The sequence below is a fragment of the Hippoglossus hippoglossus genome, chromosome 21, assembly GCF_009819705.1.
Source record: "Hippoglossus hippoglossus isolate fHipHip1 chromosome 21, fHipHip1.pri, whole genome shotgun sequence".
NCBI classification, from domain to species: domain Eukaryota; kingdom Metazoa; phylum Chordata; class Actinopteri; order Pleuronectiformes; family Pleuronectidae; genus Hippoglossus; species Hippoglossus hippoglossus.
Genome location: NC_047171.1, coordinates 21498120 through 21516121, shown reverse-complemented (window position 1 = coordinate 21516121; position 18002 = coordinate 21498120). Strand labels below are relative to the sequence as shown.

General features: G+C 42.3%; 1 protein-coding gene across 1 annotated transcript in view; it reads right to left on the bottom strand.

Moving 5' to 3' along the window:
• Positions 1 to 7468: 7468 nt before the first annotated feature.
• Positions 7469 to 18002, bottom strand: part of tbx15 (T-box transcription factor 15) — a 37464-nt gene continuing 26930 nt past the window's right edge. Inside the window, exons 7-8 of the mRNA XM_034574739.1 lie at positions 12809 to 12906; positions 7469 to 9462 (exon numbers count right to left, since the gene is read on the bottom strand). Of these exons, the coding sequence (XP_034430630.1) occupies positions 8633 to 9462; positions 12809 to 12906 (928 nt within the window). The 3' untranslated portion in view covers positions 7469 to 8632. The remainder of the gene's footprint in view (positions 9463 to 12808; positions 12907 to 18002) is intronic.

The window sequence follows — 18002 nt, the reverse complement described above, 5'->3', positions numbered from 1 at the left end:
CAGCGGACATGCTCTCAAGCCCACACTCGTATAGTAACATTTTATGTGACAAGCATTATAAAAGGTGATTTATAGAACGCATGTGTTCTTCAGAATATTTCGGTCCGGGGTATTAGGGCTGCATTTTCAAATCTGCCTGCTTGTTTGCATCATTCAAACATTAACCGCTAAAACAAACTTCCTGTGAAAATAACGAGCGCAGCAAATGGAAAACTGCGAGTGACCTCTGAGGGCCTGACAAGGACAAGCGAGGCACGCCGCTGCTGCAGGCACACGCTTATAAGCATTGTTGTTTTTATGGGATGGCCCGTCATGTATGGCACTCACCTCTGGCTCGTTCTCTTTTGTACTCGTTCAGTCAGAGCTGACCCGGATCCCGGCGCAGACGGTGCCGGCAAATAGTTCAGAGCATTGATGTAAAATGCACGTGGGACCAGGTGAGTGGAGCTTAGTGCAGGGGACAGTTCAGAGAGCTCCAGCGGTAAATCACACAAAAAGGTGACTTTCAAATACTGTCATGATACTTTGTACTTTGAGATTTCCTTTGTCGGCCTGAGGAAGAAAACCCCGGTACAAAGTCTATAACATCAGTTTTCTGCAGCAAATGTTCAGATTTTGGGTAAAAATGCTGCAGAGCATGTGGGCCTGAATCTCTTCAGAACATTTAACATTTTAGTGCAAAGGGGAAATAAATCATGTCACTCTGCTGTGAAAAAACACCAAGGAAAAAGCCTTTCTCAGTGTAGCTAATGCAACGCAAAGATAAATGCATTAGGCACAACATGATTGTGACCCCGGTGATACTCAGTGCACAAGATCCACAATAACTACTCTATCGATATATACAGATCTCACTCGGATATTTGCATTCACATATACAGCCCCTCCTGAGAAACTCCAACAGAGCTCTGGAGTTCAGTGCATGTCTGACAGCAGCTTGCAGCAGAAGCATGCAGGTGACTGGAATCTACATTTATAGATAGCCATGTTTGTTTTATGTTTAAAGGACTAAACATCTACTTAAAAGCATCTTCTTTAAGCTTAAGCTAGCTACTTGGCTGAAAGGCTGAATCAATCACTCCCAGTCACAGTCCCCCACCAAACACGAAGAATCGAACAAAACACATGTTTAATACTCATTCAACAAATCTTTAGTTTGATGCAACGAGCTAAAAGATAAATGACACGTTCCACAGCTTCACTAGCAAAGTTGTGCTTTTAAACAGATTTTAAAAAGGGATCCTCCCGAATCGAACACCAAACAAACGCTGGCCTCGTGCTCTCTCTCTCTCTCTCTCTCTCTCTCTCTCTCTCTCTCTCTCTCTCTCTCTCTCTCTCTTTCACGCCTCCAGAGAAACACACTTCTACCCATACACAACATGTTAGGTTATGTTTCATTCACTTAATAAAATAATTATATTACCCATGCAACAAATAGCACACTGCAGGATTTTTTTTTACATATTTCCAAATGATGCACTCTTGTATTTGCCCTTTTAAAACTTCTCATTCTAAGATAACAACATGCACCAATAAGAAAACATAATTTTCTCCATAACCTCTAACACATATGCTCTATTGCAAAGTTGTATTCACATTGTTGCTTCCACTGAAGATGCAGTAGCTCAAGAAATATGTACAATGTTCCTTTAAATACTCTGTGCACTTAAAGATTCAAAGTACAGTATAGAAACTTGAAGCCATCGGGTATCGGTACAAGAAAAAGAAAACAGTCCGTAACCGTTGCTAATTTGTAAAACCTGGGTGGTTTTGTGTGATGTCACCTCTGCTTTAACGGAGCAGAAAAATAAAGTGCAGGACTCGTCTGTGTTGAACGTGATTTGACATCTACTCTCTGGTACAAATAGTGGACGTCAGGAAATGCGGCGCTCTTACATTTTAATGCCAGCAGTCATCAGACACAGATCATGTCCGAGGCCAGAAAACAAGCCGTCGGTCCTGATTTCTGTCTCAGCTCCAGTCATTGGTCGTCAGTTTCACTCCACCCGCCCACCAGACAGCCCCGGATTTTCTGTCTGTCACCAGATCCACCTGCTCGTCTGTTTTCCATTTCCAATCACTGAAACGTCCCTGCCTACCATCACCTGTTACTCATTATTCTCTTCTGCTTCCCAGCATTTATACAGCGGCTGCGTTCGGAAAGTCCAAATAACCTCCTTTCCTAACCACTATTCCTTGACCCCGATGGAATACGTCACAAGGTCATGTGAAGGAGTAGACATAAGGAGTTAGGAAAGGACAAAGTCCGACTGCACTTACATTCAGCGTTTGTTTTAAAACAACTTTATTCATACCAGAGGATACACACAAAATGTACAGTACTCTGTGGTGTGCACTGATAAATAAAGTTTCCTGTAACAGAATGACACACGTCCTGAGAAAAGATGTTTTCAGTTTACACAAAGACATTTAACCAGCAGTTACTCACAGAAATAAACAACAAAATTAATTTAATTGAAAATGAAAAAACACAAAAACAGAACTGAAATGTTGAAATAATATAATAATGTGAGGAACATACGAGGAGAAAACCTTATATAAGTGGAGAAATAAAAGGATTGTGTCCATTCCACAATCAGGAGACTCGAACAACTTTTAAACAAGTAATCATTTCTGATGATGATGATGTTGGGAAAATCTGTTTTCAATTAGACAAAACAAAGAAAAGTGGTTAATTTCTGATATTTGAGTTGTTCAAATTAACAAATGAATACAGTATTTTGCTTGATGAATAACTTGATGTTCCATTGTCAATTAATCAGCTTTGTTTAAGCACAATTCCACTTATTTTAGCTTTACCGCTGCACATCCATCTCCCTCTCCACCTCTCTGGATCTCACACTCTAATACCAACCCTCCACGGGGTTCTCAATATCCAGGTCACCTGCCCAGTCAGTCACAGTATCCGCTGGATCTCTGAGGAACTGCCTGCAAAGTGCTGCACGTTACCGGACCTCTCTCATTTAGACACAGCGGCTTCCCAGTGGGGAGTCTTTGTACACAGCAGGCACGGAACCATGGGACAGCCTGGGACGGGCCTCTCTCCATCTGGGTTTATCAGAACCACCTGCCTGTGGGGGTCAACTATCTCAAACATCTCTTTTCCCTCCTGAGGAGGAAGAAAAATCATTTAGACGGTTTCCTGTTGACCTGCATGCCATCGCTCAGGCCTTTTTTTCTGAGAGTGTGGGGATGTTTGTGTGTTTTACTCCAACTTTTCATGTGTGTGTCTGCGTGTGTCTGTGAGTGTAATATACTCACCATGTCTCCAAAATGAGCGTTTTACCCAGTTCTGTTTGTTTGATTCTATTTCAGGTTCACAGTTTTGTTTTGCTGTTGTACACAGAACTTGATAGTTTCAAGTTTGAGTTTAGGATTAAAGGGATAGTTCACCCAAAAAAGATAATTCACTCATTATCTACTCACCACTATGCCGATGGGGGGGGGGGGTGAAGTGTTTGATTCCACAGTGTAGCAGCCAAATCCAATACAACTGAATATATTAGTGAACTATCGTCAGACGTTAAAAAAACAACAGAGAAAAAAAACACAACATGCCTCCATACTGCTTCTGCTGTGTCATCTAAGTGTCCAGAAGCCAAGACATTCATATTTGACTCAAAACCGCTTAATTTACACCAAGTTTTAAAGCCTAAATTTCCTCTGACATCTTCCAACGAGGTGCATTCAGGGACCATCAGAAATGCTAACGTCCGCTATCTTAGCCAAATCTGTCATTAAAGTAAACACCACATTGAAATCTGTCATGAAGCAGCTGGTCCAGTTAAAGCTCCTGAACCAGTGAACCTCACCAGGTTCTCCTGTCTCTGTCAGTGTCGGGTGTACCCAGGTATTTCATCCACATCAGAGCAGAGCAGAGCATCATTGCTTGATGTTGATTCCATCAAGAGGATTGTCAATGACACATCTCACATTCTGCCTGAGTATGAGCTTTTTGAGGTTTAGAGTTCCTCACTGCAGATTGAATAGATTTAAAAAGTAATTTATCCCTGTGTCTATAAACCTTTTAAATGGCGGCAGATGAAGCCAGGCACTGGAGGATGATTTCTAATTGAAATACTTTATATTGGATTTTTCTTTTTTGCTGACCGTATTCATTTGAATCATTGTACTTGTACATGTACACGTACATGTATTTGCAATATGGTCAGGTATGCACTGTACAGTAGCCCTTATGTTATGTATCAACACATCTTCAGGGTAATTACTATCATGTTTATTGTATAATGTGGATTTGTGCATGTGTACATGTTTATGTGTGTTTTTATGGCTGCAGCATGGGTGAAGAGCCCAAGACAAATGTTCCACTTTGTGGGACAATAAAGTTAATCTTGAATCTTTCTATTCCCAAGGTGTGATTTTTTTAAACAATTTGACAATTTACTCACTAAATAGCGTTGTGCTTAATGTGATTAGGCAGGCGTGTCAAAACTTGACTCTGATTTACTGAGGTTGTGTCAATCTGTCAGAAAGTCACTGATCATCAGAAAAACTAGTGTCTGAAACCAACTTTTATCAGAATAATAATAGTCATGATTAGGAGTCATCATATTTTACACAGCTCATAATTGGAACAGTTGTGTTTTCTACCGGATGAGCTAATTAACTCAGTAGAGATACATTTTTAGTACAAAACACTGGCCACATAACCAGCGTCTGTCTGTTTTTAAGCTTGACATCTGAATCATGACTTTATCAGTCTGGAAATAGTTTCAAGATGTTCCTTGAAGGAGGGGAAAAAAGAAAAGTACTGGTGTACGGCGGTTGAAGGTATGTGAAAGCCCTTTGTGAAAGAGCCGTGATTTAGTGCTTCAATAGGCTACACATGTCAGCCGCACTGTAACACCTCCGAAAAGTGGGTCCACGTCTCCTGTCAGCAATAATTTATGGTGAAGATGAGTTGAGCCGAGGAATCTCAAGCATAAGAGAGGAATAAACACAAGAGGGCAATAGTTTACCAGGAATTTCTGATTGGAGCGTCTCATACAAGCTCACACTGTCGTATCAAAACCAGATCCTCACATCCAAGGAATTAAAACAATATTTCTCCTCTTTTGTTTTTTTGCATGTGTCCACTGAACCCCCCCCCCCCCCCCCCCCCCCCCCCCCCCCCCCCCCCCTGGGCTGGACTTGTACCCAGAAGAGTTCTCCAGAGAGTGATTCTGGGTCTGTAAAAACGTCCAAAATGTGTTCGGAGAGAAAGATCAATGGTTGAAACGGGGTGGGGGATTATGGGATACCCTCCAGTCCGCGTGCTGTCACTCACACTGGGCCCGGAGCAGCAGACGAGGCACCAGATCCCTCTCATCTCTGTCAGAGCGTCTCGTTAAAATACCCGGTCCTGTATCGCACATTGTTGCAGTTTCTTGTTTTGCGGCGAGCCGGCTGCTCTCTGCAATTAATCAGTCGATGGGATTGTTTGCATATTTTGTTTCTAATGAAAGACGATGAAAGGCAGCGAGTGGCTGTTACTCAAACCCAGCCATTCTTTTCCACTTAGGGACCTGATGGACGGTTTACGGTATAAAAACCGACCTGATGTGCATTATGTCATACAGTCGCTCTGTGGATCCATGTGCGTGGCTCCTCTTTACAAATACGGCTCCTAATCTAACAGGCCCTGAAGTAAATTTGCGGTGAAGACGGAGGAGGGGGGGGGGTTATTTTTGATTCTGCTGGAACAAGAGAGCGAGTGTATCAGACATATAATGTGAATAATTATTGATAATATTGTCCAGATAGATGGAGCGGAGCCAAATTATGAAATCATGCGCTTCTCTCCGCTGCATCACCCTGCTCATTATTTGGAGTCATGCTTGGAAAAACAGGTGTTTCCAATAGCGAGCCGTTGTCTCCACGGTGCTGCAACCGCTTCATTTGCTCATGATGGTTCAGATATGATATTTCATGGCTGGAGCCCTACACATGATAGGAAGTGATTGGGGGGGAGCCGCTCAGAAGACGTCCGTGTAATGGATGCTGATTGGCCCCCGGCTGAGTCCCCTCCCGAGTCTGTGTAACAAGAGGGGAACCACAAAGCTGCAGGAACGACCCTCAATGCTGCATGTTTCTCCTTTTCTGGGAGGTTCAAATGATTACAAGGGGGATTTGTCTGTCCCTTTAAACAGGTGCCATGTTTATGTGCGTGGAGGACAACAGCCGTGCCCCTGGCTTCATTCTTCATTCTCTTAATAAACAGAACCAGCAGGGAGAAAATGTGGGTTTTTTTGGGTCCATTTCTTCCAGTTTGGTTTATGATCGACACATTGCATCAGCGTTTGAAGCCCGGGCCTGTGATGTGGAGCAGAGCAGATGTGTGAGTTTTATAAGCAGCAACCTCTCATGTGATTAATAATCATGTCAGCTGTTGGTATTGAAGCCTTTAGGCTGTGACTCATGGTACGTGAACTTCAACCATTAGAATCTCATACTATTATTCGAAAGGGAAAATGTGTTTATAAAGGAATCATTTTCCAAAAGTTAATTAGTAAATAGCCATAAAAGCAACATTATTTTGTTGATTGCCTATAATAAAGACGATAAATAATTTTGCTTATGCGCTCCAAATTATTTTGTATGAGCGACTCCTGTTTCTTCTGAGTTTGGGGATAAATGTGTCCACAGTTAATTACTCAAATAAAACCAGTATGTTCTTAATTTTCAATCTTCAATGTCAGGGTTTCTGAAAATCTACTAATGGAGATGAGAAAATCTGTCATCATGGTGACATGCTGACCCCCGAGTACTCAGTAAGGAGTTTTACATTATAGACAGTTTTCAGAAGTAACTAATGAGGATCCAAGATGTAAATGTTTCCTTCCCTACGTCCAACCCCTCGTTCTTCTAGTGCTTGGACCTCACGCCTGAACAGTTGTGATGACAGTGCAGTGAGGAGATCTGTGCACAGACGTGTAAACACCTGCCAGAGTGACAGGTTGTCATGATGACACACAAACACACACAGAGAGTCGTGTCTGCACAGCACCTGAGAACGTTACGTTGACTTATATGTTATGAATTTTGAATTTCTATAATATTATTGTAATTGTATTGTAACTAACATGATGGGGACTTGCTTTTATTCTGAGGAAGGCCCTTGTGCTCGAAACGTCTCTACGGCAATACATTCTTTAACTGAAGCTTCTAGTCATGTCGATTTTCTTCTTTTTTTTTTATGTTTTGGGATATTTTGTTAATCCTCACAAAGTAGAGAGGTTCCCACCACATGAGTAATTCTCTAATCTACACCTAACTCTAAGCATGGCCCTATAAAAGCAAGTCCCAACCCTTTAAGAACCCTGAAAGTGAGGACTGTCCAAAATGTGCTCACTACACAAAGTCTAAGCTGAAAATGGTCCTCACAAAGATACAAGTTCACACACACACAGACAGACACGAACACACGCAGTTGGTAATCAAAGCCATGTACATGAATTAAAACGTTTATTGAGCTTTTTATGTGCTTGGCACCTGTATTTACATTTTTTAAATGCCTCAAAAAAGAATCATTTAGCTATTTCCCTTTTTTTCACACATTTTATCACCGATGGGCCTGTAAAATCGTTATACTGCTCAGCACTTAAATACACATCTCTACAACACACCAAAAACAAAAACTCTGTTTTGCTATTGCTTCTTTTACAACTTTTCACACAACAACCTTTAAGCTTATGTTATTGATTGCATTTGCCATCTTATTTATATATAATATGCTTTAAAACATAATCCACTCAAACCTAGTGAAACCATTCCAGTCTATGAGGAGAGCAGGTTGATGTGGTGGAGTCCTCGTGTACACGCCGCTGGGAGTTTTCAGGATGAAGACGTAATCCCTCTGTCGACTTGACCTACACTTCTTTGACTTACTGCGTCCATGTGTTGTGTTCAGCGTGTTTGGCACATCGACCCGGGCCGCCGCAGCGCACAGATACCTCCCCGTGCACGCTCCTGCGTATATGTAGAGCAGTGAGTCACTCTGTAATCTCGTCCAGTTGTCCCTTTCATTCCGGCCCAAACTTCAGACCATGACGGACGCAGCGCTGACCCTTTGGCATTTCTAAAACGATACGACTCAAGTGCTGCGTGAAGTCAAAAACTTCTGGATCACAGTGAAGACTCTTTGGTTACAGGATGTCGTGACCCGATGGCCTTTGAGTCCCCAAAATCAAGAGTGAGTCACTTGAAGAGGCTATTGCTGCTATTGCACCGCTACATATTCACAACTGATAATCCTCCTGAAGCAGAGCGTGTGGGCTCCTCTCTCTCCTCACACCGTTTGTTGTTGGTTTCCCGTCAGAAACTGTAAGAGCATTAAGTTGCTCTCCCAATTTTTCACTTTATTAATACATAGATAATTTAATAATACTTTGACTCCCACTATATTGCTTTGTAAGTGGCGGGGAGTCTTTAAAAACAAAAACATGAGATGATATCCTTTTCTGAAAGGTTTGTGTTGTACTTCAGTACGTTAACATTTCATGTGGAAACACCTGTTTGACTTTGACGCCAAACTGGGTTCATCGATGAGGGATTTGCTTCTCACCTGAAAGACTTTAGAAACATGGCGGACTGTGAGGTTCGATGTCGGTTTCTACACCATGTGCATGGACATCTGAGAGGAGGAGCCATACTGGCGGCCGTCACAGGAGCCGCTGCCCTGCTGGCCACCGGCGGGGTTGCCAATCATGTGCATCGTGTCCATGCCTCCGTTGGACAGGTACTGGCGCTCAGCGAAGGCCCCGGCAGGCGAGGAGGAGCAGAGCAAACCTCCTTGAGGCTTCTCCGGGCTGGTGGCCAGGCGAGGAGAGGTGGGGAAGTTGTATCCGTACAGGTTGTAAGGGTTGTGCAGGGAGAAAGCATTGTAGGAGCCCTGCTGCACGTGGTGGTGGCCCCCGCTGAACATGTGGGCGGAGGATGGGGAGGATCCGGATGAGGAGGATGAGCCGCCGCTCGAGCCGCCTCCGGCTTGCATCACGTACTGAAGCTGCGAGGCTGGGAAGGAGCCGAGCTGACCGCCGTAGGCGTCCATCTTGCCTCCGGAGCCACTGCCGCCACTGCCACCGGTCAGGGATGGATGAGTGCTACCTTGCATACCAGCAGCAATCAAGGAGGAAGTCCTCTGTGGCAGGAAGGATTCAGAGGGCTGAGCAGAGGCCACAGCGCCCCCTGCCTGGAGGCGTCCGTAGGAACTGTCGGCCAGGCCGCCATAGCCTTGCAGGGCCGCCATGTTGCTGCGGGCACAGGCTGGGTACTCAGACAGGCCCAGGTTGCAGAGCTGACTTTCCCTGCAGCCCACATTGAAGGTGTTGGGAGCCAGGTGGAAGGTGGGAGGGGAGCAGGAGGGGGACAGGAGGTGCGCCGCACCAGAAGGGGAGGGGGTTCCTGTGCTGGAGGTGGTGGGAGAAGTTCCTGTGCTTCCACCTGGAAAACACACAAATACAAACAGAATGAAATACAGTGACTTGTACCACTGACGCCAAGGAGGTGTGTTTTCATCCCTGTCTGGTCGTTTGTTTGTAATCAAAATTACACAAAAACATCTGAAAGGATTTCCAAATCAGAGGGCGGATCCAGGAAGATTTGTTTTTAACTAGCTTTAGAGTGTTTTTCAACCTTTTCTAAGTTTTCCCAGAGAAATATTCATGGATCTTGTTGAGAAACATATATTTAGTGGATTAGTATCTATGAGTGTTTAATATTTGAAGTTTGAATCAGGACCAGTGCAAAAACGATCAATAGAAAATTAGACTTCTCAAATAAAACCTATATTCTCAAGCCAAAATATTAAGTCCGTAGTCCTGATTTGACAACTGATACCATGATGTGGGGTATTGTTCATATTCAGATTCAAGGTTTCATAAAGTTAAATCATTAATTGTAAAAGAAAAATCTAATTTCTTGAACAGTTACAGGGGCATCTATCATTTCCCCATGTTGGCAAGAGTCCTCCACGTTAACGATGAGATCATAATTCAAGTAATCTCTTCCTTTATGTATTTTACATACAAGTGCTAAGAAATGTGTTTAGCTGCCGTATTCCACCACATGTCCACCCACTCTCTCTTTTTTCTTACAAGAAAATTTGATATGATGGGAAAGTGACTTGAATCCGAACCCGACTACCTCTGACCTCCCTGTGGAGAGGAGCGAGAAACAAACAGGATTTCCCTGTGGGGAGGTGTTAGTATACGTCTCTCATTTCCAGACCTCCACATCCTCTCTACCATGTGGCCGTGCAGGAAGAATGTGTTCTACAGATTTTGTTTTCTAATATACACTTACATGGTGAAATAATGAACCAAGAAATCTAGTTTTCATAAAGGTGTCTCTTATGAAGCCGTCGCATCGACACCGCCCTTATCACTAACATATCTAGATTCTCATTGTCTGAAATATTTGTATTTTTTTAGCTTTATGGGAATTGTTGTATTCTCACATGGCCTCACTCTGAAATTCTGAGGGGTTCATACTTGGGACCTGGCAGGAAAAACTGCGAAGAAAGTCAAGAGCAGCTGAGTCGGACATTTGCGTTCTGCCATTCAGCCCCTTAGGATAATTTCAGGAGAATATCTGGAGTTGAGTGCCTATATCTAAAAGCAGCTACAGCCTTGTTTCCATGCACCGAGTCAGATAAATAAAACAAGCAGAGAGCCACATTATCAATTCACCTGTCGCCAATTTCATAAATAACCTTATAGATCCATGTGGACTTTCTCAAACTCCTATACCTTTGGACTGATTTCAGATTCTTTGAACCTGTGCTGGGTATGAGATCGTGGACCATATCATAAAATATACTGCTGGTATGCAGAGAGAAATATGGATTCAGTTTTGACCATGTCTGGTCAACAGAGCCCCCCCCCCCCCCCCACACACACACACACATCCCCAGTTGGCACAAAGCGGCTCCACTAAGTCAACCCTTTCATAGCGAATTGATAGCTGTGGGATATCAATTGCATATTTCTCGATTAATGAGAATTTGGCCCAGGTTCATCTTGCTGTTGGAGAAATTCAGTTTGAAACCATGAGGAGGCATAACTAAATGATCCAGGACTCGCTTGGCTGGGGTTCTGATTTTGCACCATATGCCTTCGATAATATTGCCGCAGCGCTCCGCTCTGCTCAGAGAGATGAGGAGGGGGGTTCACCGAGGGAAGGGAGGAAGGTAGATATACATGAGGAAAAAAGAGAGAGGAGGGAAGAGAGGACGATAGTTTGGTGATGTCATGTTTTCCTCTGGTTAGAAGGGTAAAGGTGCTTCAGTGGAATAGTTGATTACTTGAAGGGAAAAGGGTCCAGGACCATCAGGGCGTAGCAACGCACTCACACACGGTCACTAAACGCAGCGCCCGTACTCCACAGTGTCCTTACAGCGTGACGCAGGGTTCACCACCGGCGCACGGACCCTAATCACTCTGGAGGAGTTTAATGATAACAAACACATGTTTGCCTGCTCAGACAAAATACGCAGTGTCACGTCATGCTGACCTCCAGAGGCGACTGCGATAAAGTCAGTGAGGAAGCAGAGGTGCTTCAGGGCCTTGATAAAAGCCATGACTAAGACGTGTGCTGACGCTGGAAGTCATACAAAGTGAGGTGTGTCGCGGGGCTGCAGGGTTTGTTTAACGAATCGTTAATTTGTATTTAACTGTCGAGGGCTGGTCGAGGTGTGAAAGGCTCAGGAGGCGCAGGCCAACCTGCAAGAGTAATAACGTATAAGGCCAAGCTCACATGAAGGACAATGATGGCTGTTGCAGAGAGTGTTGAGATAAACAAGGACAATACGCAGAGAGTGGTCCAGGGTGGGACGGCACATGCAACAAGGACGTGCAAATTACCACTGTGCACGACTCTTAGTGAAAAAATATACTTGACCTTGTCGTCTAAACTTTTAAAAAATTGCATTTTGTTGAAGATTTGATTAAATAAACTTTACTATTAAACAATTAAGACGTTAGAACTAAACATATCTCCACCAGGGCCCAAACAGTCCCTCTTATGAAACCACATTTAAATACAACAAATTGCACACACCCATAAACATCAGTCCCCTAAACATGTCTGACTTTTTTACCAAGATCCATGAATTTTGTTTTTGGAAATCCCTTAAATTCTGAAAAATCTCACAATGTTGAAGAAAGTGATAAAAAAAGAATAGAATAAAAGTGCATCAACACCAACAATGAGCATTGTGTGTGTAACCAGAGTAGATGTCAAAGTGGCGTCTGAGGATTCAGAGCACATATGAAATGAGGAATAGTTTAATTTCACTCCCAGGTTTCAGTTTGAATTAGTTTCTCTGTTTTAAGATCAGACTGAGCTTTAACTCGTGGATGAAGATTCACCACATGAGTTGTGTTTGATAGAAAAGGTCAGAAAAGTCTGTCAGGTGTTTGAACAGGGAGCACTTAACTTAACTCACACAAAATCTACAATATTATTAATAATAACTTTGATATATATGGTGCCTTTCAAGGTACTTCAAGGCCTCTTTACAGAGTCAGGAAATGAGAATAAAATAAATAATTAATCAACTCTGAATGTCAGAATAAAACAAAGGAATCTTTCCAGAGAACTGGCAACTCGCTTCAACAATAAAATAATCAAAAGTCCATTAAAATGGAGACACAGAGAGCGGTGTTTACTTGAAACTGAAAATATGTTTGTCCTTTGTTGTTACTCTAAAACCCGTGTCTACAAAGACAATAGGGGAAGTGAGAATATGAAGTAGATGAGTAGGACTGGAGGGTTATTTCTGTCGCACCTTGCTGTTTCTGCATGTTGGTGAAGTCTTCAAACGTCAGGGTCCTCACAGGAGGTCTCCAGAAAGCATAAGTCTCCATGATGGCCTCCAGGCCGGTCCTGACAGAGAGAGAGAGAGAGAGAGAGGGGGATGATTCAGAGCACAAAACAACCACAGCAGAAATAAAAGAGGAAAAGAAAGAGGGACAATAATGGCCTGTGGATGTGTGTGTTGACCAGATGACATGAACGCAGAGAAGAAGAGTCAGAGAGAGTTTGATTGGGAGTGAGATGAAGAGGGGAAGCTTTAACGTTATTGGCCTCAGAGTGGATGGTGATCGATTTTTAAGATTTTATTGCATGTTTCTAAGCCTGACGTGGCCGCGCTCCCACTTTTATCTGAGCTGTCTAACGTCTGAGCTCCTCTGGCAGACGGAGCCATGATAAGATGTTCCAAAATCTCAACATGTCGCAAGAGACGTTGCTGTTCAGACCCTCAGCTGCCTCAAGTCCTCGAAGAGGCAAAGACTCACATCCGTTTTGTTTGATTTATCATTTTCATCAACTGGATTTTATTCATCAATTAAGCTTCTATTGTCAGTGTTGTATCTTTTCCAACTTACTCCCAAATTAATCACAACAAAGACGAAAAATGAAAAATGTTCTATCATTGATGTCGTCCTCTAGATTGAGTCATGTGTGATCTAAAGTCGCTTTTACTGAAACGTAACTGGATTATCTATACAACACTTCTCTGGTCTTATCGACTACTCAAAGCTCTATGAGCCACACTCACTCATTCACACAGTGCTACTATAACACTTTTTTCTATCATTCACGGAAGCCGGGGGATCGAACCACCAACCCTCTGGCTAGTGGACGACCCGCTCCATCTCCCGACCCACAGACCCTTCTGCCATAAAGTCGACACCTATGATATCTATAATGTTTAGATTGTTTTCACACTTAGAAGTAGTGATGTAATTATATATTTTAATAAAAAAAAATATTTATACAACCCATATTCACAAGTCACAATTTGCCTCATAGGACTCAACAAGGTGTGACACAATATTATATCATTATTTTATTCAAAGGTTAATTTTATATATTCTGTCATCTTCATGTATGTCAATACATGAAGATGACAGAATACATTTTTTTAAACTACACAATTTACTCATTTAGAAAACATGATAATAATAATAATAAATAATAAACTTTATTTAAGATACCAGAGCTGTTTTTAGTGATTTACAATAGATTGTATATCACTGAGTGTAAGTTATTGATTCTGAACAATCACTTTAAAAATAAACTATTTTTTTTACATCAATAGACATAAAATATGTGACAAACGTGTGGGGATAGTTACTCATGTAGTGTTGGGAAATGAAATGTGTTTACAGTGTCACATTATGGGGACACAAAGCAGGTCCCCAGAAATAAATCGTTACATTTTAAGTTGAAAACATGTTGAAGGGTTAGGTTAAGGTTAAGGTTAGACCGGTCGTAGCAATGGTTAAAGTATTCAGGAACTGAACGTAAGTCAATGTAATATCCTCTGAAGTCGTGGAGACACGTGCATGTGTGTTTATGTGTGTGTGTGTGTGTGTAGGTGTGTGTGTGTGTGTGTGTGTGTGTACATGTGTTACACAACTGGATAAGGAGAGAGCTGGACCTGAGTAACAGATAGAGTGAGAATAAATGTGGATAAATAAGAAAAGGCATATTGAGAGAGGCCAGAGGTAAATGAATCAGACTGGTTGAGAGAGCATCAGAATGAACAGAGAGAGCGAGAGCGAGGGGGCGGGAGAAACTGGAGTCCTGCTCGGAGGAAACTGGAGCCATTAAAAAGGAGCAGGCTTTTACTGTGCACATAAATCTAGGTGACGTTTCATCTTGAATCTGTACACGGTTCTCCTTCCTGCTTGATTTACTTCCCTGCGCGCCACTCTGCCCCGTCCCAGGGAAACCAGCGCCGGTCGCCGCTCGCTCGCCGTGTTATTTTAGGGCCACTGACTCCCAGCCCGTGGCAGCTCGTTAGTGTGCCGTGCTAATCGGGCCGGCCCTCGCCATCACTGGACTCATTCATACAAACACACTGCTGCGGCACCAAAATCCAACAAATGAGCTGTATCCCTCTGCTAGGCCATAAAGGCCGATCACCAGACACAAGCCACTGCACCACCATAAGACCCGGGGAGGCTTCTATATTAAGAAGCTATTAGGAACGTCAGGAAAACAAGCTGGTGCTCAGTGTGAGAATTAGCAGATTTGCCCTTTCTGTTAATTTTTAATTTCCCCTCGATGTGGAATTAGTTGGTAATTTTCCACATTCACAGTGAGGTTCTGCCAATAAACCAAAGAAAAGTAACTGTGACTGTTAATGTGGCTCATATCCGATACTAATATAAGCAGCAATAACAGAAGATGTCACGCCACTTTAAATATGTTTCCACCAGCAGCCTTCCACTTCTGTATATGAGCTGAAATTACTGCAAAATATTCAAGGGTTAATGGTTATTAAGCATCATCCATGTTTTTTTAAAGCAAAACTTTCAATAAAATAATAAAATAACATGAATACCTTTTTCTTTATTGTGCAGAGTTGTTTAAGTCTTGTGTTGATGTATTGTTTTGTGATATTTGTACTTTGATATTTCAATATGGTTCTCATACTCCCGTTTTGTTTCATAATCTGTAACTTCTGGTTTTCTTTTGATAAATGTTACCATGACCTTTAACCTTTTCTTATTCTCGTCAGTATGCCCATCATTACATCTGATCCTGTGTAACAAGTGTCGCTCAATCCCACTTTCAATTTGAGCAAATATTTTTTTTTGTAATCCAAAGGTTTCTAGTATTGGTTTAAAATATTTCAGTATTAAGGCTTTAAATGTTATAATTTTGTGCATTATACAGATACAAAATTCATGTTGTACTGAAAGACACTTTGGAAAATCTTATTATCCAACTAAAAAATAAGAATTATTGGAAATGATATTAAATACACCAACGTGTCATTTCCAAGCTCTGAAAGCTGATTCTGAAGCAACTGCAATGTGAATCAGAAACTGAGCTCTGTGAGACACAGCGATGACAGCAGCTGTGGGGAGTATCTTCATGTTCATGTTAGTTTATAATCGTTTATAATATGTACTGGTACCAACATGATTATTATTATATTATCTATCCCATTAACACAGGTTTATTTTTACAAAATATGATCAGGTTTTATTGTGTCAGCATTAAGAAATAACTGGTAAACCCACCCGCGCTTTGAAACTGGCCAGACACTGAAGAGTCTCTGTGTGTGTGTGTGTGTGTGTGTGTGTGTGTGTGTGTGTGTGTGTGTGTGTGTGTGTGTGTGTGTGTGTGTGTGTGTGTGTGTGTGTGTGTGTGTGTGTTTCAGAAGACGCAGGATAAATTTGATACAGGAACTGGAGGCGACTCGCCCCCTTTCCTCAGTAAAATGAAAAAGCAAATGTGCAATCTACTGTACACAGCAGCCAATCACAAATCAGATTATCCTTTATTAACTTTATTGATTGGCTGCATCTCACACTGACATGTAACCATCACTGAGATGGTGATGAGTCACAGAGGGTCCTGCTTCACTTTAATGTAGATTTGAATTGTTATAAATGTGATTTTTATCTTTTTCTTCTCCTCTTCTTACGATTATTGCAAATGTCTTTCATTGTGTAGTTTTCATCTACTATAAACAAAATTATATTTTTCATTATAAATACAGCTTAGTCATTATTATAGTAAACGCTCATCCTTGGAATTCCAGAGGTTTTTCCAAATTTAAAATGTCATCAGCAACACTTTACAAAAAATAGTTCTTAAAACCTTCCAGCTTTGGTGTTACATTTAATAAAAGTGAATTACAAACTATATTATCTGCGGTTTTCTCTCATGAGCAGCAGACACCCTTATCCAATCAAACCCTACGTCACCAGAATTCTGCAAAAGAAGCAGAATGAAGAATCGAGGGTCAGCAGCTCGCCAGCAACATCCAAGAACGATCAAAGATCCAAAACGCAGCTCGAGACATGAAGCGTGTAATTCAAAATGACTCAGAGGGATTTTAAGGTGACAGAATCTCAGAGTGTCCGCGCTCCAAGTTCTCCGAAGCTCTGACTTGAATCAGAGTTAAAATCAATCCCAACGGGGCTGAAGGGACGGAATCACAAGCGATACGTGAGGGTAAATTCATTTTCTCTCTCCGCGGACAAATATCTCATTCTCCTTATCTTTTCATCTGTAGCCTTTTTTCTGCAATGAAATTCTAATGCCACTCCATAAATCAAACGGTCTATTGTTTGAAAAATGAAAAAAGATGTCTCAAATATCTGCGTGCCAATAATGCGGACCAGATGAGGGGGCTTGCTTTCATGTGCGAAGGGGTCTGGTGGCTCAGTGCACTCCCGCCTCTCTCTCCTCCTCAAACGTTACATATGATAATTCAGAAACCGAGAAAACGAGGGAGGAATCGAGAGAGAAGAGAGACCGGGAGAGGTGAAGGAGGGAAGGAACAAGGTATGGAGGAAGTGAGGAGGAAACTCGAGGGAAGGAAATTCAAGAGTTTGTTTTTAGTGACAAAAATTAAGCTAATGTATTCATATAATTAGCTTATTAAATCAAAAGGTGCATCGGTGAGTGTGACGTGGTTTTTGGGGGGGCGGCTGTGGCTCAAGAGGTATAGGGATATTCGGTAGTTCGATACTCCTCCAGTCTGCATTCCTAAGTGTCCTTGGGCAAGATGCTGAACCCCCCAAATTGCCCCAGACGGCTGTGCCAGATAAATACAATCAAGTTACCATTACAGTCCAGTTTGGACTCTACAGCGTCAGCAACCATTAGGAGTGCTCACTCTGGTAGCAGGAACAGAACTCATGCAACAGCTGGTGACGGACGACAGGATCAGACCAGACGTGTGTGTGTGTGTGTGTGTGTGTGTGTGTGTGTGTGTGTGTGTGTGTGTGTGTGTGTGTGTGTGTGTGTGTGTGTGTGTGTGTGTGTGTGTGTGTGTGTGTGTGTGTGCTCCGTCTTTGTGACATTTAAGGTTGTGACAGGACGAGTGGAGCTAAGACTCAACATTTCTTACAGAATCCTGCTGGAGTCTTAAAATGTGTGATGTTGCATGACTCACCGAGTGTGTGGGAATGTGGAATAAAAAGCCATTACCTCAGACGGAGCATTAATAA